Raw genomic sequence first — 21,921 nt, 5'->3', positions numbered from 1 at the left:
GTGTTATTTTTGGAAACTTTAAGTGTCCTTACAGAGGCTCACAGTCTTAGCTTTTATCTGTTCTGCATCCATTCTCACTCGTGCTGTCTCTCACAACATCTATCATCTCTCCCCCCAGCTGGTGGAGATGATCGTGGACCTGTGTTCAGGAGGGAGCATCGACGGGCCACCCACAGCCTCCAAGTACACCGCCCATAACGCCTCTGCCACCCCCACGCCCTCTCCGCCCATCCCACCTGACGCCCACACGTGTCGGGGGGCGGCTAGATTACCCCACGGTGCCCACCTCCTAAATGCCCCCCAACCCCTTCAGGTCGGGGGTCTGGCCCATCCTGCGCCTGCCCATGGGATGTACGGTTGGCCAGAGCCGCTTTTGGCCAGCTCTCTTCACGGCTGTGTCAGGAACCTCAGGATCAACGGGGAGGTGAGTGTATACTTACGTCCCTGTGTCTGTCTATCTATATGTGTGTGTGTGTGTGTGTGTGTGTTTATCTGTCCCTTAGTTATCATGTAAGTATTTTATGCTCTCACCTTGTTACAGTGTTGTGACACGGACCAGTTGACAGCAGCTGGAGACAAATTTTCCCCATAACAGTTCTATAAAGGGGCGGGTTGGCCCTAACACCAAATTGCACCGGGTTTTTTCGCGCATATTTTCAAAAAACATCTAAAAAACTATGATTGTTATGGAAAAACTTTGGGGCCATACACATGAAAAAAGCTATATATTCACGTGGTGCTGTTCCATAAGGTTTTATCCTGTACCTTCCTTTACAAATATTTGGTCGCTGATTTCGTCACCAATCTTCACAACCTTTACCCACATTTGTAGAAAAACAAATTATTATTATTATTATTTTATCTTTTGTTTTTATTTTTCATGGGCAGCTGATATTGCTACAGTTTTGGAGGCTTTTCTATAATACAACTCCGTGTAAACTCCAAAAATAGATTCCTTATAATAATCCACAGTGACCATTACGCACAAGTGTTCTCCCTTCCTATTCTCGCAAAGTTAGAAAGTAAAGTTGATTAAATGAACGATCAATGGTTGTGTTCAGTCATAACCCCCATGATGTACACCTGAGCCACATACGATAAATCACAACTAATTTAAAACTAAGCGAATGACTACCACGGGGTCACTGGCAGAGTTGAAAATAATAGTACTAAACAGTTCAGTCATGACACTTATCGTTTCATCTCAATTATTTAAACAATATTGAAGTCAGTTTAGGTGTTATCTGCACTGTGTATCTGTTATTCAATGGTTCCCTTCAGTGTGTCACATAGATCTAGAACGGTGAGTCTGTTCTACACACTCACTCGTTGCTCCATCATCATCACCATCATCATCATCATCATTCATACAGTGAGTCTCCATTATATATGTCTTCACTATCAGGAGAGCCATGTAATAGTGTATCACTGTATATGTGGCAGGTGTTCCCATTAAACCATATAATCTGTTAAGTTTCATCTACGCTGGTTTATCCATTTTCTTCTGGTTGTGACAGACATTGACTGGACAACATACCATTTTGTCCACAACGTAGTCACGAGGTTTGTTCCGGTTTACCTCAGCAACGGGCACCCCATCGCACAACAATATCAACTAGGAACAATGCATTATCTTTCCTCCTTGGTGTACAGGTGTCCTGGAGAAGGTACAGTAGCCCCAGACATCACCAACACCACTAAACTTACTGTTGCCACACACTGCACATACGAATTTCTCTATGCCAGAGACAATTTCCGGTGTGACAGCTCCATTAACGAGTTCTCGGGAAGTCATTATATATTCTCGATTGTTTTTAACCACACGACAAAAAGGTTTGGTTTTTCAGTAGTGTAGTTCGCAACGATCCTGTATAAGCAGAGCCAGTAAATGCATGGAATCCTGTGAAATCACTAACTATATCAGAATCCATTGTTTAAACCAGTTTCATCCTACGTGTAATTTTGCTGCTGAGGTCGACACCTAGCAATACCGAGTGACGCCAAGTCTTCGAGAAAAACGTTACTCAAGTGATACTCGCGAATATAGTTGTCATAGGAGCAAGTTACAAGTCCATTTGTATATTTTCAAAAACTATTTTTGGCTTTTATAATACTTTAAACGCAATATAGTGGATGTTCTTCAGTTACTCACAAAATTGAATCATTGACATGTAACTTGCACAATATTATTAAGGAAAATATGAAGAAATAATGGATTTTGGGGATTCCACAGACATTTTCGCCATACAAAAACCCATTAAACTAACAAACCTTAAAAACATGAATAATAGTGTCGGAGCTTTGCGACTATGAACACGGATATAATTATACTGTGTGGTAATTACCTAATGTCGCTACAGTCACTGACACATTTAGACAACGTGCACTACTAACATTAACAACACCAGTACGGTCCTATATTGCCGACTCACTTCCCTGTTCTCCCGTACACACGCACCTCATACCTCTCCACGTTATAGTCACACAGTCGCTTACTCAGTGTTTAAGTATATGTACGTACATGGATATTTTGTATTGATAAAGATCTAACAACGTCTCTTTAACCTGTGGTAAACTCTATTCTGTGTCGTACTCAACTAATGTGTGTGTGTTTGTGGTCCCTCCCCCTACGCCTTCACGTCGTCTCCCCAGTTAGTAGACCTGGGCAGGGACGTCCTCAGTCATCGCAGTGTCCCAGGGTGTCCCTCCGTCGAATGCACGTCCAGCGGCCTTAACTGCGGCGTCCACGGCAGGTAAGTCGTGACACTGCCCCCCCCCCCTCTTCTTCTTCTCTCAACCGTTTACATCCTCCCAGTCCCCAGCAGTATGGGTAGAGCAGGTGCCTCCAGCCTCACTAGATTCAAAGACATATATACAGTATACACCCTCAGAGTGGGAATGTAATCCTCAAATAATCAAAACGCATTTCTCTCACGCCTTCCTACCTCTCCATCTATCTTCCTCAACCTAACCCTCCACTTACCTCATCGCCCTCCCTTCCGTTTCCTCATTCCCCTCTCTCCCTTTTCCTGCCCACCTTTCACTTCTGTTTCTTCCTTCAGTCCCCTCTCCCTTTCCCTTCCTACGTACCTCTTCATCCTGCTTTCCCCTTTCCTCCTCCCTGTTTCTCACTCCCGGCAACAGTAACTTTTGGGTTTGTGTAGAGTTGAGAGGTGTTCGCCAGGGGAGGGTGAGCCTTGTGTACACACCAACTGCCTCTGACAGCACCACAATAAAAAAACATCGCCCACGGAGTCCATACATGAAGTTGCAGGGGTTATTCTTTTCCATGTATTAATACCATATCTGTTGTTACCTGAACACACACACACACACACACACACCAATTACTGAATCTGTCATGAAGTTTGCCACGAAGAAACTGAGATACTCTACCTGCCAAACTGAACAAACTTCCACATAATCGTAAAAAAATATCTGAGCCTTTAGAGAAAGTCCATCCCACGGTAAATCCACCTACGATAAAATGAGAATTCCTCCCACACCAAAACGAACCTTGACGGGAATGAATCTGTTAACGATACTATCAACTGGTCTTGTTAAAAAATATTCATCAAAGTCTTGCTAATAGTTAACACATTGGTCGCTACCCGTGTGTAGGGTCTATGTTTAGTCTGGTGGGATAGTAATGCATTTCTAAACGCTAAAACAAGACTGCAAAGATGATTGTCATTAGTCTACCTGTCATTTTCTTTTTCAAAATATTGTTTCCGATAATAGGGAATAATTAAGGAATAAAGCGTGATTCCATGCTCGCCCAGGCTACTACAGTAAGCCACCCTTAAAATAACCCCAGGAACGTTGTGTTCCCTCAGCACGAAGTTGTAGACTTTACGATGAGCCGTCTCCCCTCGTCCACATAAGAGGATCATTTTCCGAGTGACGAAGGCCAGGACTTGATTCCTACAAGCTCTTTAAGCGGTCAGTAAGCCGAGTTTCCGGAGCAGGAGTCAAGCTTAAGTCAGCAAAGTTAACCAACTCAACTCTGTCCACTATAAGAGCGGCAACATCCTTATAAAAGAAGCCATCATAAAGTGTCTCTCGCTTCCCCATACTGCTCTAGGTACATATTATTTTCCTTTACGGATCAAAATTACCATAAAGACTACAGTAATAACACTGACATCGTAAACTCCCCAACAGTATAAATATAAACAGCTTCCACAGATATATAAACTCCCATAAAGAGATGGATAACTATACAAACCGTCGCTCAGTTAGGTATTATTGATGAGTTAAGTAAATGTATACACAAACTACTTCCTCAACACCAAAACAGTGATAGGTGTAATAACTATTGACCCTGTTTCTGATGTTCTTGAAAGTAACTATTTTAGATGCTACTACTTGACCCTGGGACTGAGGAGCACCACATTTTACCTCCACAGATGCCAGGGGTCTCCGAGTCACCTGAGGTGTGAGTGCATACCAGGATGGGCGGGGCAGGACTGTGCCACGCCCACCACGCCCACGTCCTTCCTGGTAAACAGCTACGTAAAGTTGGCTCTCTCCTTCACCCCCCTGGCTTACACCACCACCATCCACCTCAGGTAAGTCTCCCATACTAAAATTTCCTTATGTTTAGCAATTTACCGGTATATTTTCCTCAGGTTCCATGAAGGAGCGCTACCACAGGCATAAAACGTCAGGCTTATCTCAACAGACGTATACCGTAGGGAGCGCCAGGTGTGGGAGCGGTAGTTTCATGTTACCGGTCTTTATTTTTGTGTATTTGTTTACTTCTGTGGTTGTATGAGAATGTATCTCTTATTAGCTATTCTATATAAACATATCTATATATATTTTGTTTTTATCCTAAGTGTGAGTCATCGGCCCGGGAGCATATTCTTTTATAATAACAATCAATTGATCTACTGTCATAATTTTATACGTAGATATGCATGTCATCAATCCTGTCAGGCTGTGTATATATAATTAAAAGTTCATATTATTATTCATCTCTGTGTCCGCACACTCACAAACACGGGCTAAGTATTTGTATATCCATAAACACCAAAATAAAGAACATTCCGTGTGTCAACCGTGATGAAGGACAGGAAAACCAGAAAGGCAATATTTCGCCACCTGGGAAGTATCAGGAGGAGGCGGAAGTTTTGTTGACACTAAGGGAGGAATATGGAAAAATAAAACTTTTGTGTGTGAGGTATCCCATTGTAAGCCAGGTGGTTGGGGAGGCCAGGTGTAACCACATCCAAGTGGTGGGGAGCTTTATCTCTCTGCTGTGTATAAATATAAATAATATATATATATATATATATATATATATATATATATATATATATATATATATATATATATATATATATATATATATATATATATATATATTTCTGTGTGTGTGTGAGCGTGTGTACGTATGAAAACATATATAAATGTCCATGCCATATTTACATAAATACGCACATGCATAAATGTACATATATTGTAGAAGGCATGAGAGTTGTTATATGCAGCGAGGCCGCCATTAATACTGCGGTGTTATCATGACTAGTGAACCCCAGCACAGCCACCAAGACGCCTGTGTTGTACCCATCTCTCTCTCTCTCTCTCTCTCTCTCTCTCTCTCTCTCTCTCACTACAGGGCCCTCAGATGTAGAGATAAAGTTCTACAGTCTAAATTTCCCCCAGCATGACCGACTCGGAGGACAGAGTTAGTGACGACCTCGTTGTCCTCCGAACAACCTCCTCACCTGATAACGCTTCTACTCTTTTCTTTTTTCTCCTTCATGAAGAATTGAGAGACGACGACACGAGACAAAGATAGAAGAGATGGTTAATAGATTCCATACTCAGTAGACGACGTTTTCCTTGTGTAGATTTTCCTCAGTTTGTCTTCAACTTTAGTTCACTTCATAAAGTTTCACATTACATGAAGTTATTTTCCTCCCATCTCTTCGCTTCGGGATTCACCATGAGGAGAAATCACCATTTGAATATTTTCCTCACTGCATCCTCACCTCACAATGGCTTTCCTCACTCCGTTCCCGTCTCATATTATTTCCCTTACTATACCTTTTTGCTTACAATAAATTTTCCTCGCTGTTACCTCACCTCACAGTATTTTTTTCCACTGTGCCCTGTCCTCATAATATTTTCCTCGTCCTCTCCTCACCTTAGCTCCACCATGTCAAGTTTTCCCGTGTCAATAAAATTTCCTCGCTAAGTCCACACACCTAATGATTTTCCTCGCTAAGTCCACACACCTAATGATTTTCCTCGCTCAGTCCACACACCTAATGATTTTCCTCGCTAAGTCCACACACCTAATGATTTTCCTCGCTAAGTCCACACAACTTCCTAGTATTTTTCCTCGCTAAGTCCATACATCCCCTAATGATTTTCCTCGCTAAGTCCACACACCTAATGGTTTTCCTCGGTTAATCCACGAGTCATTATTTTCCCCTGTGTCTTCACCCCAGGTTCCGTACATGGAGGAGGAAAGGGGAGCTGGTGGTACTGTCGTCACAACACGGGAGGGACACGTTCGCGGTGCAGCTGATCCAGGGGCGCCTCTGTGTCGTGCTCCAGCTGCATCCTGATCCACCCAGATCCCTCTGTCTCACACGCGCCCAGCTCACTGACGGCCGCTGGCACTCCGTCACTGCCTCAAGGTACTGTCTTAAGTGTCTTGGTGTGGAGGGAGGGGTTACAGGTACCGTCACTGTCTCAAGGTACTGTCTTAAGTGTCTTGGTGTGAAGGGAGGGATTTACAGGTACCGTCACTGTCTCAAGGTACTGTCTTAAGTGTCCTGGTGTGAAGGGAGGGATTTACAGGTACCGTCACTGTCTCAAGGTACTGTCTTAAGTGTCTTGGTGTGAAGGGAGGGGTTACAGGTACCGTCACTGTCTCAAGGTACTGTCTTAAGTGTCCTGGTGTGAAGGGAGGGGTTGGCAGGTACCGTCACTGTCTCAAGGTACTGTCTTAAGTGTCTTGGTGTGAAGGGAGGGGTTACAGGTACCGTCACTGTCTCAAGGTACTGTCTTAAGTGTCCTGGTGTGAAGGGAGGGGTTACAGGTACCGTCACTGTCTCAAGGTACTGTCTTAAGTGTCTTGGTGTGAAGGGAGGGGTTACAGGTACCGTCACTGTCTCAAGGTACTGTCTTAAGTGTCTTGGTGTGTTACAGGGTGTCAGGAACAGGGTTACAGGTACCGTCACTGTCTCAAGGTACTGTCTTAAGTGTCTTGGTGTGAAGGGAGGGGTTACAGGTACCGTCACTGTCTCAAGGTACTGTCTTAAGTGTCCTGGTGTGAAGGGAGGGGTTACAGGTACCGTCACTGTCTCAAGGTACTGTCTTAAGTGTCTTGGTGTGAAGGGAGGGGTTACAGGTACCGTCACTGTCTCAAGGTACTGTCTTAAGTGTCTTGGTGTGAAGGGAGGGGTTACAGGTATCGTCACTGTCTGAAGCTGTATCTGCTGACTTATGCAATCATCACTGCCTCATCAGGGTGTAGTCAGTATCTACAGGTAGAGAGGTTACCATAGAAAAACATCAATGTCACACCACTAAGGTAACATCAAGAGACTTCAAGCATCGTTTTCCTACCCTCATCACGACACAATGATCATGGCTTGTGAGTGAATTTGTTAGCATTGTACAGTACTCTAGCCCTACATGACCTCCCACAACTCACACTCCCCGAGGCCAGAGGACAAACGCAGTAATAATAGGCTGAGTTAATCTGTCATTTTCTCTCTTATGTTTTATTTGTGTGTCGCTGAACCATCATTAAGGCTTACTTTTGTCTCTTGTCCCCGATTAATTACGATATTGCCTGAAGTCATGTTAATTGTGGCTATTTTACTGTTAACTATTACTTCCAGTATTTGTTACTTTTCCCATAATCAAATAGAACACATTCAGGTTAACTTAAGAAACATTGCTGAGTGGTAATAATGTTCTCCTCTTGAATGCTCTCAGAAAAACGTGTGGTTTCTTAATTCAAAATATAAATGAAGCACTCTGGCAAGATACACACAGGTGCCTGGAGAGCACTTTCATTCTGCTAAACTAAAAACTGTAAGGTGAATTTTTGTGCGTCTCTACCAGCAGAGAAACTCCATTCTTAATTGTCTCACCAGTAGCGTTACGATATTTCCCTTAAGAACGTTTCTTTAGACAAAATATCAATAAAAATCTAAAAATTTGATTCAGCACAATATGGTTAGGTTAATGTTGTATATAAAGGTAGTATAAGTCTTTTAACTGGTTAATACTGTATACTGTCAAATAGATAAGAAATAGAAAGACAGAAAGATAAGTTGTCAATTAGCATTCACAGCAGAAATTTACTGATTATTATCGCAGACACAATTTGCCCAGTTCTCAAAATCATATGGAGACCTGTCGTGTAATGGTTAGCCTGCTCGCCTCGTTAGCAATTGCACCAGGGTTCGATCCCAGGGCAGGGTGAAACTATAGACAAGTTTCTTAACGTCTACTGTAGATGTTAATTGATTTGCGGATCGAGTCCCGGGCTAATGGTTAGCCAGTGCAGTTGGCGAATTGCCCTGTCTTTTCGGACTATTCCTTGACAACGGGTCATGCAACTCTTTAACTAGGGTGTGGTTGTTGAGTTGGCGACAGCTTCTACACCTTAAAAAAATTCATGCCTAGGTGGTCCTAGGCCTCGAACACGAGGGACAACCATTATTATACGAGTATTGTATGTATGTATGTATGTATGTATGTATGTATGTATTCAGAAATCTTAAGATATTTTCTTGAGAAAAAGGTAAAGAAAGAAGACTATACAAACATAGGTTGAGAAAACCGTAGAGGTCGACCTACATCACGAGACATAAAATACAGTGTGATACATTTTCTTCAATTTTAAATAAATATAGGAAATTCTTTTCTACTTCCTGTAAGCCTCAGCGCCTCACCCAGTGATTGTCAAGCGACTGTTTGACACACTCAAATATTCTCGGAGTCTTAGGATCATTTTGCAATTGTCTCGAACTCGTTCTTAACGTGGTGTAGATGGTAGAGTGACTCTAGAGTAATGTAGATGATAGTGTAGTAGATGCAGGGTAGGGGTAGACGATAGTGTACTGGATGTAATGTAGACGATAGTGTAATAGATGCAGGGTATAGTGGATGTAGTTTTGATTGTGTAGTGATTACACTGTAGCTGATTACACACACACACACACACACACACACACACACACACACACACACACACACCACACCACCTCTGGTTGATTTTCTTTAGGAGACCTTTCTTCTCAGAAATAAGAATAAGAGTCATTCCCGGAAAATTGGGATCATTTTCCCTGAACCGTGAGTAGGTATTGTATTCTCCTACCCTCCCGGTTGTGTTGTGCTGGGATATATATATATATATATATATATATATATATATATATGATATGCATATAATAATAACAAACCTATAAATACACATATACGAATTATATATAAATAACAATAATATCAACCTAACTAACCTAACCTAACCTAACCTAACCTAACGTAACCTAACCCAACCCAACCTAAATTAGATATGGGATGATAAGGTTGAGATAGCAATGGACGTCTCATATAAAAAGAGTCAATTTCGCCATACCATAATCTTCCTTCTATGGAACTATCACCCTAAGAGAGTACCCCCCCTCTATTCGTCAAGACACATCACCGTTTTAAAGGTCAATAAAGCTGGAGATATTTCCATATTTCAGCCATTGTGTTGAAGGGAAACTCGCTTAGGGACTTGACCCAGTAGTTGACTCTCAAACCTCCCTTCTTTTTAGGAATACTATTTCTTTCTCTCTCCGGATATTTGTCATCTTCATTTTGTGTTTATCATCTCTCTCTCTTCCGTTTGTTCTTTCAAAATTATCCACCGTACTTCTTTATCAATTATTTAATCCCTTTTCTCAGCTTTCTCTTCCACATTTTCTTGGTTTTCTTTTCCGCATTTTCTTAGCTTTCTTTTCAGCATTTTCTTAGCTTTCTGTTCCGCTTTTTCTTAGCTTTCTTCCGCGTTTTCTTCGCTTTCTCTTCCACGGATTTTTTCACTCTTATCCTCCGATTTCTTTCTTCTGGTGACTTGAGAAAAAATAGCTTGCATAGAACATTGTTATTGTGATCACATATATGAGTTTTTCTTCTTTCTACGTTATAAAGTGTACGAATAAATAAGAAATGACTTGAACATTATTTATCAGATTCATATAAATTTCACGCACCATCAGCAAGACAGCCGTGCACACTTAACTTCATTACCAGATTAAAGTGGGTCAATTATTACTGTACTTGTTCGTGGCTTACTGAACTTCAAGAGAGAGAGAGAGAGAGAGAGAGAGAGAGAGAGAGAGAGAGAGAGAGAGAGAGAGAGAGGTCACAATTATGACCCCGTTCTGTGCCCTCGTCAATAACTAGCTTTCCACGCTTTTAATCGCCGTAGTTAAGAAGGTAAATATCTGTCAATAGTGATAATGTTATGATATTCCTGGGACGGGGGGGGGGGAAGGGGGATAAAACTGTGTAACTTGAGGAGTCAAGATGTTCGTCACAGTGAGTTTTAACAAAGGGTCAAGTTTTAGTCCTCTCCTGACCAACTCTCTGCACCCTGTCGTAAGCCTCTTCCATAATGCTGTAAACTTTAAGCCTCTTTCTTCACGATCTGACGCTTGATTTCACTCTCACTACCCATCAAAGAATCAATGACTGTGTTAGTAAACTTTTTACTTGTGTTGTTTTCGACGGTGTAATTACCAGTAGACAGTGGAGAAGACGTACCATAAACCTACCCCTAGGCGAGCCGACCAATCTCTCTGATAACAGCAGCTAAACCGATTACTTACGAGAAGTTTTTTTTTTTTTACAATTAACGGCTATTTGATACCTCAGCACTAAATTAACTGCTATTTGATACCTCAGCACTAATTTAAAGGCTATTTGATACCTCAGCACTAAATTAACTGCTAATTGATACCTCAGCACTAAATTAACTGCTACTTGATACCTCAGCATTAAATTAACTGCTAATTGATACCTCAGCACTAAATTAACGGCTATTTGATACCTCAGCACTAATTTAAAGGCTATTTGATACCTCAGCACTAAATTAACTGCTACTTGATACCTCAGCACTAAATTAACGGCTATTTGATACCTCAGCACTAATTTAAAGGCTACTTGATACCTCAGCATTAAATTAACTGCTAATTGATACCTCAGCACTAAATTAACTGCTACTTGATACCTCAGCATTAAATTAACTGCTAATTGATACCTCAGCACTAATTTAAAGGCTATTTGATACCTCAGCACTAATTTAAAGGCTATTTGATACCTCAGCACTAAATGAACTACTATTTGATACCTTAGAACTAAATTAACTGCTAATTGATACATCAACAGTAAAATACCCCAATTAGCAAAAACTTCAGACAATTACATGAACTGCGGCTCTTCATATGAGGGTTACAAGATCAAAAACACAAAAATGTTACAACAAGCAATAACAGGTGTCGGGGAACCTCGCGACAAGTGAAACGGATAGAATAGAACAATGACAACAGACAAAGAGAACTATAATAACAGATGCAACACGCTAAGGAGAACAGAGGAACAGGTACAATAGGTAAAGGAACATACATGAGAACAGGTAAAACAGGTAGTGTGTGTGTGTGTGTGTGTGTGTGTCTGTGTGTGTGTGTGTGTGTGTGTGTGTGTTTTAGCATTAGCCTCACTAGGTCCCCGTGTTTAAAATAATGATATTTACTTAAACAGTTTTTAATTAATATTATTAAAAAGTAGATTTTAAATGCGGACCCAACTTCACTATATCACGCTGACCCGATTTTAAAAGATTGGGTCACCGGATGACTTGAGAATATCTTTATGAAAATCATCAAAATCACTCGCCATGAAGTGATCTACGTTGGCTCATACGGTATGACCCAATGCAGTGTTGCCTAAAATTCCCCAAATCCAGAGGCAAAAATTCCCCATTTCTTATATTTCTCTCTTAATATTTCAGTGAAAATCGATAATTCATGAAATGGTAAAAAGCTTACGGGAATAGTAAATATAAAATACGAGTATAATCAAACAATTCATATATATATACTGTATATATATATTAGCAAATTATTTATATATATAGCCTAAAAATACATTTAAGGGTGAATTTTATAGAAAGATTAAGATGCTAATAAACAGAAGAAATGTAAAATAATAATGCAAACTTTTTTCCTTTGGGCCGAGTTACATTTCAATATTACATCAATACAAAACCTTCACTGCATTAGTCAGATTCACTTGCATTATACATATGAGTTCATCTTTTTCAATAGCGAGAGAGAGAGAGTTATCACGGACAATAGCTAGTATACTGTCTCCACTCTACGTGTTCCTCTCAGATACACAGCCTCAGGGCACGATACAGTATTTCAAAATATCAATTTGAAGAAACTATGATTATTCCATCTCTGGATTTTTCCCGAGTAGTTCTGGCGCTGCGATAACATACAGAGTGCTTTAGCGACGGGCCTAAGAGAGGATAGAAGTTTAATTGAAATTTTAATTAGAACTTAAACTGGTATCGATCACTGATGCGTAGAGGGCGAGATTTTTTGTTTTAGAGAGTTGTTATGGCATGGTGGTGTGTGTGTGTGTGTGTGTGTGTGTGTGTGTGTGTGTGTGTGTGTGTGTTTGTTTGTGTGTGTGTGTGTGTGTCATTTTAAGCCTTCCATTGTGGTGGGGTACTAAAGAAGCATTACATATAGTGTGTCTGGTGGGTACGTGAGTGTTATGTAGCCGTGTGTTGGTACAGTACGTGTGTGAGTGTTGTACTTTAGTGCGTCGGGTTGTGATGGTTCTGTATTAATTACAATGTGTAAGGTTGTGACTGTGTGTTGTGGTTCGGAATATTTCAGACACGGGTCAGCCACCATCCTGACGGCAGACGAGGGCGAAGGGGACCTGTACAACGCCTCCGTCTCTCTAGAAGGTCGCCAACTGCTGGAGGTGGACAAACAGGAGGGTGTCCACGTCGGAGGCTCGCCGGAGTATATGGGCGTCAGCGTTTTCAAGATCCACGGCGACTACCACGACGGTAAGACCACCACAGCCTGTCGGGGATCATTATCGGCCACAGCTTGTTAATATAATCCCTGATGCATTATGTTTGTGTTTGTAGGACTCTCTTTTTCTTGTTCTCTTCAGTCTTTTTCTTTCTTTTTCTGTTAATTTCCTTCATACTATTAGTATTTTTGCTCCTTGTTCTTCTTCATCTTCCTTATTCATTCCTTTATTTTTCTCTCTTCTCCTCCTTCTTCTTATTAACGTTTCTTCGTAAATAAACTGAAACATGTTTTACCCTCGACAAGGTCTAAGTCACATTGCATAGGAACTAAACATACTCCTGACTCTCATTACCCTTTATCATGTCTTCTTACGGTTGTCGCTGCCGCTAGAGACCTGACAGAAATACTCTCCTCAGGATATATTTCCTCCCTGTGCTTTCTAATACCTAGTTCGGGTCTGTGAGTACACCTGAGCTCTTGAGGGGAAAGGGATGAGATATAAATGGCGATAGCAGGGGAAGAGGAGGAGGAAGCGAGGAAGGGTATGGACGGGGAGAAGGGGGAAGAGGCGAGGAAGGGTATGGACGGGAGGGAGGAGGAGGAGAGGAAGGGTATGGAAGGAAGGAGAAGGAGGAGGAAGGGAGGGTATGGAAGGGAAAGGGAAGGAAATTAGGGGGCGTTCTTGCTGGTTTAGTCAGTGCCTAATACTTCTCTCTCTTTTCTTAGGTCGATATACCAGAACTGTTATTGCATCTGGAGATATATTTCACGCAGCCAATTCTTGTCGCTTCCCTCAGAATATATAGAGAGACAGTTAGCAGGTAGTGAATGTGGTGGCAGGTGGTATTGCTGGTGATGGTGGTAGGTAGTGGTAGAGGGGGAAACAAGTGGTGGTGGTTACAGGTATTTGGTGGTGAGGGCAGGTGGTGGAGGGAGGAGCAGGTGGTGGAGGTGGTGGTAGCAATGGTAGAGGGCGATAGTTGAGGGTAGTTGCAGTTAGTGATAATGGTGATAGAGCAAGCGATTGACACCCAAACCGCGTTGTGGGTGACCGTACGGAAAATATTTTATTTCAAAAGTTTATTACCTCACCCGGTGTAGCTAGATTGACCTGCCTTTCCCAGGTGCCTCGGCTAACCATTCTATCCCGGGGAGAAACTTCACAAAATAATGACTTTTTAACATAAGAGAGTAAGGTCCGACATATTAACATGAACTACACTAAATACAACGAATACGGATAAATTTGGTTCTATTGTCCAATGCTAACCAAAAGAGACGAGGTTAATGGTACTTATCTCGGAGCAAATACTTATCCCTTAAACATATTATATGAGGAGAGAGATCAGGAGAGTCTAGGTCATACAGAGGGCACATTGATAATAAAGGTCAAAATATGAACAAGAGTTTAATGAGGATTTGGTAAAGATAACACAAAGCCGCCACTAGGGGGCTGAGGAAACTTTAAATTAGGCAAAACTGAGACTTTGAAACACGCTCCGGGGTCTACCCAGAGAACAACCGAAGTCCTGACCAGAAATAGAGAGAACTATGACGATTAAACGAAGAAAAAATGTAAAAGAGAAAGTAAAAAATCTAATTTATTTCCTATTTGCGTGTCCGTTTGTTTGACTATGCGCACGCATTCGTGTTTGTGTGTGTAAGCTGGCGGGTGCTTGTGTGTGAATACTGATATTTTGAAACATGTCAATCATTGTTCATATACAGACTTGTATTTGTTTTCATGTTTACAAATGTGTACATCTTTAATTATATATACTTTACAGAACCCAATTACATTCACTATCCCTGAAATCCCATCCTTCCCTCCTACAGGGTGTATCGACGACGTGAGGATCTCTGGTAAGAGTGTGCCTCTACCGCCTGCGGTCAACAGCACAGCGTGGGGCCAGGCCAGCATGTTTAAGAGTGTGGAGAGAGGGTGCGGTGCCCCCTCTGCCTGCACCAATGTCTCCTGCAGAGCGCCCCTCACCTGCGTCGATACCTGGAGGTCCTACCACTGCGGGTGAGTCCTCCTGTACCTCTACCCCCCAAACTCACATCTAACTCTACACAATTACCTTACAATCATCTCTACTCCACTAACTCATCAATAACGTTTTGTGAGTTTTTTTAGACAACTGTCATTTCTAAAGACTGTTAAAACGTTCTTTATTTCTCAAAAATGCAGTAAAATAACATACCTTTCCCAACTTCTTATTACACCCATACATGTCCTTCACTACTTGCATTCATGGTGATAAATGTCCAGCACCCTAGGACACTTTTTTCCAATGCCTGATATTTGTCATCCACTTCCTTACAGTTCAAGTGAAAAAACAAATCCCCTTAACTCTTCTAAATGACAATTACAATATCTTACACTTCTTTACTTTAACTCAGTCACGTCTTTCGTAATGTTAACTTAGCGATACGTACATAGCCTGTCATTAACGTCGTGGTAACTCCTCAAGCTGGTCAACCCCATCCTACCTGGCTCGTAATTAACCACCTTTCACCCGCGTCCAATTATCTCCTAAACTCGCCATATTTATCAGTAATTAGCGCCATCATTATTATATGTATTTGGAATGATTATGGAGGAGGTCTATCCAATCATCTGAGAAGGTATTTAATGCTACTGAAGTTAGTAATTGAGGAGAGGAGAGGAGAGGAGAGGAGAGGAGAGAACAATAAAATCAATACGAGGAGGTTTATGTGACTAAGAATACTAAGAACTAAGAACTAACACTAGGGAAATTAGTTACAATGTACACAACAGCCAGAACTAGTAGAAGGCTATCCAGAGGACACAGAACACTAGAGCCTTAGCCAGTATAGTGGCCAATGATGTTAAGTCTAGCCTGGCATTTCCTGGTTGTCGCAGCCGTCGGATAAGAGATATCTACGACTCGCCCTCCGCTACAGCCGCCACGAGCCAGACAAAAACGACCCCACTAACACAGAGCTACGAGGAGCGTCCGTACAAGACCTACTCTACGACCTCAAGTTATTTCCCTGTCAGAAACAACTTTTCCGCACAAGATTTTACGACCCCACCCCAAAGGATTTTCCCAGTACTGCAGTTGTGTTCGTTTACTTTCGACGACCCCTAATAGAGGTTGTACCGAATGACGTCATAAAAAAAAAAAGCCTGTGATAGTGAAATCTGGTTCTCAAAGTCCGTAGACTTTTTCATGAGTTTTACACGACGAACTGATAATTTAGAAAGCTATATTTTTTTACCATAAGAAATGTAATTAGTTGGTTTAAGGGCATCATTACACAGGTATATGACAAGCAATACAAAGGAGCGTGGTATTATGTACTCTTATTTGCATCCTTATGTGCATATTGAGTACGATGGCATTAACCTTAAAGTACAAGGACATTACAACCATCGTACTCCAGGGTTAAGATCATCGTACTCAAGAGGTTATGGTAAATGTACTCAAAGGGTTAAGGTCATCGTACTCAAGAAGACACATAACGGTGAGTACTGAGAGCTAACCCTGTGCGCGATAGTTCTAAATGGTGTGACGTGTGAGCGCCGTATGGGGGTCACCTGTAATACCCTGAGTAGTAATGGCCTCACCTGTTAACACACACACAAACACACGTTCCTGACTTCACCTCATCCATTCATTCCCTCTACTATCTCTTAAACACATTCAGCGTGATGTGAATAACCCAAGAGATGAATAACTCAAGACCATACATAACACACACACACGAAACACTGACGAAGCCAAACGACTTCCTATTAGATGGAGGAGAATTTAGTGGTGTTGACTCTCATCTGAATATCAAGTATGGGATAAATAAATAAACAAATGCTCAAATAAGGAGATAGAACAGACAAAGGCGTAATAAAACAGTGATTAAGTGTAAATTGAATGAATTAGTAATTAATGGAAAAAAATATAGAGATTATGTAAATTTGCACTTTTTTTTTTACACTTCAGATGTAAATTAGATAAACGAATAAATATCCAATTATTTAAACAATATGTATAAATAAGTAAAATAAATATAAGACATGATAAAAATAATTTCCTTGGTAAATTTCATAGGAATTAGAGGATTTTCTCTATTCCAAATACTTCAGGTGCCAATAAAATAGAAAAAAAAATAAACGAAAATGAATGAACATATCCGAACTTACTGCAGAAATCTCATGTACAGTCGCTAAAACAACTATCTGTGTATACTTTGTGGGAAACAATATGAGACCATGGACGATAAATTTTGGTACATGAGGGCTGTCACTAGTCACATGTAAAATTTCGGAGCATATTGACCCCCACCTGCACAGATAGTTGTTTGAGCTACTGTACATTCAATAAAAAAAAGTATCAACTCCCCTACCGTACGTAACGATATGAAACATGGCGCAAAAACTGTCAACATTTATCTGTAGTCAATTGGTTATAATCACTCATTCACTTATTGTACTGAGTTTACTTCCCTGACCTCGACGTGTATAGAACCCGTGTGGCATAGAAAGATAAGATGATAAACAAAATATTAAAATTGATGTCATTATTTATGTCCTGATATTGATAACAGTGAAGTGATGATGATAATATTTGGGGGATAGTTAAGTCACTGAGGATAAAGGTTATCTTTGATGATGATGATGATGATGATGATGATGATGATGATAATAAATGATGATGATGAGGGTGATTATTATTATGATGATGATGATGATGATGATGATGATGATGATGATAATAAATGATGATGATGAGGGTGATTATTATGATGATGATGATGATGATGATGATGATGATGATGACGACATTAAGGGAAAGTGAGATCAAAAGTTGTTATCGAATTAAAACACAAAATAGAAGCTACCAAAAAGACTAAACGGAGTTAAGTAAGGGACACAGTGGTCAATTTCTAAGAGATATGAGGTCAAAGGTGAATCTGACAGTAATAAAACTTTAACAAAATTGCTGTAAAAATTTATAGACACATCCTATCAAGCTCCTATGTCCTTGACCTCATGACCAATATGTATAAAATCTATATCATGGTTAGAATTCAAGCTACACAGGGTCTAAGAGGAGGTCGTAGAGTCAGATATAGATTTTGAATTTGATTAACATGAACGATATCAAAAGAATTAGAAATCGTAATAAAAGATGGGGATAAAATTCAATCTCTCTCTCTCTCTCTTTCTCAACTCTTTTATTCTCAAAACTTGTTAAATTACTATAAATATTTCTTTACGAGGAACTATGTAATAATCCCAACCAGGTTTAAAAATTGGTCATAAAATTCTCCTCCTGACAATTCAATTCCCCAAGACTAATTCTCAAATAAAATAAAAAATTGACACAGTTAATAACGAGCTTAGTGAGGTATTAAATGATAATATCCTGTAAAATAAAATATTTATAAAAAATAAAAATAAAAGAAATATTATTTTTCCGCTAATAATTACTTCTTCTTTCTAAACATAATGCTAAGTTGAACAGGAAAACATTCATATCGGAAATTGTAACTGATAATCGTATTGACACTTAGCAACCTGACATAAAACTCTATCTCTCTATTGCCTACTTTCTCTCATCCCTAAAATTAAAGAGAACAAATGACTGAAGTAGTTCTCTCTCTCTCTCTCTCTCTCTCTCTCTCTCTCTCTCTCTCTCTCTACGTTGACTGAACCGTTAACCCTATAATTCTATCACCTATTTTATCTCTTACTAACTGTACCTATCTTCCTCTCCTTACTAATTCTATATTCAACGTAAAAGAAAGAAAAAAAAAGATAGAAAAAATGCTTGAATCCGATTACCTCCACTCGACTCTCTCTCCTCCCTCGCAATTGATTTTAAAATATGGAAAATTGTGACCGAATGACCGTCTTTATTTAAGCTGTTCCTAAGGGATCCAAAAGCGCTAGTGTGACGGTTGGAGTAATGTTATGGCGTAAATGTGACGTACCCTCTTTGGTTATGACGCAAATGTGACGCACGTTGTTAGGTTATAAAATAAACATACCAACTTTTATCAGACGTAATGCGTTTTATTTCAACATTTTGACAAACACAGTCTAATAATCATAAGTGTGTGTGTGTCATAATTTTATACGCATTGCTGTGACGTAAGTATGGCGTAATAATTTCACTGGTGTAGATGTGACATATTGTTGTTTTGACGTGATGAAATGCTGACGTAAACTGATGAAATGCGACGGGAAATATTTACTTCTAGCAGGAAGGTGACTTACAGTTCTGACCTAAAAATGATTTAAGAGAGTTAAGTTGGAACGCAAATCAGACGTAGGTGTTATGTTGACGTAAATACGCCATAAGCTTTATGACGTCATTGTTGTATTATGACATGGAAGTTGCTGTAAGATGTACAGGAAGTGTTTTGTTTTGAAGTATGTGTTCTGTTGTGCCGTTTTTTCTGTTGTAACACGTGTGTTCTATTGAGACGATTGTGCTATGTTGTGACGTCTGTGGTTTTGTCACACATATACTCTATTGTGACGTAGGTGTGGTGAGGGTCGGGTCCTGTCGTCCTCGAGAACGACCTGTGAGGACGAGAACGAGTGCCTGTGGGAGCCTTGCCTCAACGGCGGCACCTGCTTCAACAAACACTCAGGTAACTCACAGGTGTAGTCGGCAGGTGAATACACTAATGTGAAAAAAAAAATTACAAATACAGAATACAGAAATTTACACGAACATACTCACACACCTTCATACACCCATCTACTACTTTATTAAATGTTTAACTTCTGGTTGTGTACATCAGCTGGGTATGCGTGTGCGTGTCCTAGTGGGTTCAGCGGCCAGCACTGTCACCTGCCAGACGTGGGGGAGACATCACTGAAACTCTCCCTGGGGGCGCTGGTGGCCATACTCGTCTGGTGCACATTCCTTTTACGTAAGTACTGTATTTATATTTCTTCGTGTGTTTTGATTATGGGGCAAGAAATCTAAATCTTAATGTCCCTCGAAAATTATATGTATAAAGATTTTGATTTGCAACAGAGGCGACCTAGAACTGGACATTAACTATGCATGTATAGAGTACCTCTCCATCACACTACCAGGCAAACTGACTAAGTGTTGGAAGAGGAGAGGGTGTGCGGCACAAGGAACAGTATACAGTCCTGGTCACCGACAGAGCAAAAGATTCCCTGTAGATCTGTCTATCAGTACCTCACAAAAGACCTTCCTCAGCATTACTAACACAAATAATCCTTAATTTAACATCAATGTAAATTAAACTTACAATGAGTAAAGGGATAATTAAAAACATAAAGAAAAAAAAACAACGGCAGTAAAGGATAATAACACACACGCCTCAAACACTATAATAAAAATCATCATTAGAAAACAGCCACGACATTTAGATGAAACTCAACCCTGGAAAAAATGGAGAGGAATTGTGAAATGAAATAAGTGAGTCTTAAATATATTCCTGGAATGAAAAACGTTCTCCCAAGTCTTCCAAATTTTATGTTATCCAATTCCTAGATGTCATTGTCATTCCTCAGTCATATGTTTATTTTTATTATCATTTATCTTTACTGTCGTTATCATCTACCCATCGCCAATTATCACTCATCACTACAAATTATCACAATATCTAATTTATCGTTATCATATATGACTGTAAAGAATCACCGCCATTCGTCACTGTTACGTATCACCGTCACATATCAGCCTGTCAATCACTAACGTCACATCTCCACAAAGACTGACATACAGGCGGTGACAACTCTTTCTGTCTCTCACGTTTCCAGTACTGATCTGCGCCTTCCTGCTCCACCAACACCACAGGCGGTCTGCTTTACGTCGAGGAATGGCCGATGTCAAAGAGAATACTATGAATTGTAAAGAGGAATCATCGACGCCCTGCAACCACACGCCGAGCTTGTTGGAATTGAAGCTGCTCAAACCCCCTAAAGCAAATGGTCAACCGGCCTGGACAAAGAATCCCAACATCGCTGGTAAGGCACCCCACCCCACCTCACCCCATCCCACCCCACTCCACTCCACCACACCCCACATCACCCCACCCCACCCCACTCCACTCCACCCCACCCCACCCCACATCACCCACCCCATTGCACATCACCCCACCCCCCCTCCCCCAGCCCCAGGACCAAATCACATTGGACAAAATCATTACCCTTTTCTCTATTTACCTGTCATTTACCTGTGATTTACTTCATTAATTACTTCTTTTCACTAATCACGTACCTCCACATTAACCAGTCATTGAGCAGTGGACAGAATTTTCCTCTTTTAACTTTATTTACCTCCCCATTTACACCATTAACCTCATTATTTACTTCATTAACTTTTTCGTTTACCTCCACATTTAGTTCTCATAAAAATCCCCATCAGCCAATGGTCATAAAACGCTGGTCGCTCGATTATATAATAACAGTATACCACCCATTGGAGCCATTTCTATAACGCGATAAAGGTTGCTATATTGTTTTCTTACTTAACACCGACCAATACACGATTTTTTCACCAAACCGCCAGTGTTAATGGCCACACCACAGTAACTCATATAATTTAGCAATATGGACCACTTGACAGCAGAACTACTCTGCCGGTAGCGGTTCACTAAAGTATAAATTGACGCATTTAGTGTTTTGAAAATAAACTCATTTCATAATCGTCTTGGTTTCTTCCTTCCCGGAACCATTAAAGGTAACAAATAAAAAGAATAAAATAGTTCCAGCAACGTATCTAAATTCCAACAATCCTCCCACTAAAAATACAAAGATTAATTGTGAATGTAATCAATACGTCACACACAGCCATTACCTGTACTTATATTCCAAAAACAATGT

General features: G+C 40.5%; 1 protein-coding gene across 2 annotated transcripts in view; it reads left to right on the top strand.

The window, feature by feature from the left end:
* LOC121870257 (putative neural-cadherin 2) overlaps nt 1-21,921 on the top strand; it is a 146,351-nt gene that overhangs the window by 120,785 nt on the left and 3,645 nt on the right. For both annotated transcript variants that reach the window (XM_042372045.1, XM_042372044.1), the window contains exons 19-27: nt 119-424; nt 2,653-2,753; nt 4,410-4,571; nt 6,462-6,653; nt 12,933-13,111; nt 14,919-15,108; nt 19,597-19,706; nt 19,860-19,991; nt 20,857-21,063. In XM_042372045.1, coding sequence (XP_042227979.1) covers nt 119-424; nt 2,653-2,753; nt 4,410-4,571; nt 6,462-6,653; nt 12,933-13,111; nt 14,919-15,108; nt 19,597-19,706; nt 19,860-19,991; nt 20,857-21,063 — 1,579 coding nt within the window. The remainder of the gene's footprint in view (nt 1-118; nt 425-2,652; nt 2,754-4,409; nt 4,572-6,461; nt 6,654-12,932; nt 13,112-14,918; nt 15,109-19,596; nt 19,707-19,859; nt 19,992-20,856; nt 21,064-21,921) is intronic.

The sequence above is a fragment of the Homarus americanus genome, unplaced genomic scaffold (assembly GCF_018991925.1).
Source record: "Homarus americanus isolate GMGI-L3 unplaced genomic scaffold, GMGI_Hamer_2.0 scaffold39232, whole genome shotgun sequence".
Taxonomy (NCBI): Eukaryota; Metazoa; Arthropoda; class Malacostraca; order Decapoda; family Nephropidae; genus Homarus; species Homarus americanus.
Note: the sequence above shows the minus strand (reverse complement) of the source record. Positions and strands in the feature narration are given on the sequence as shown.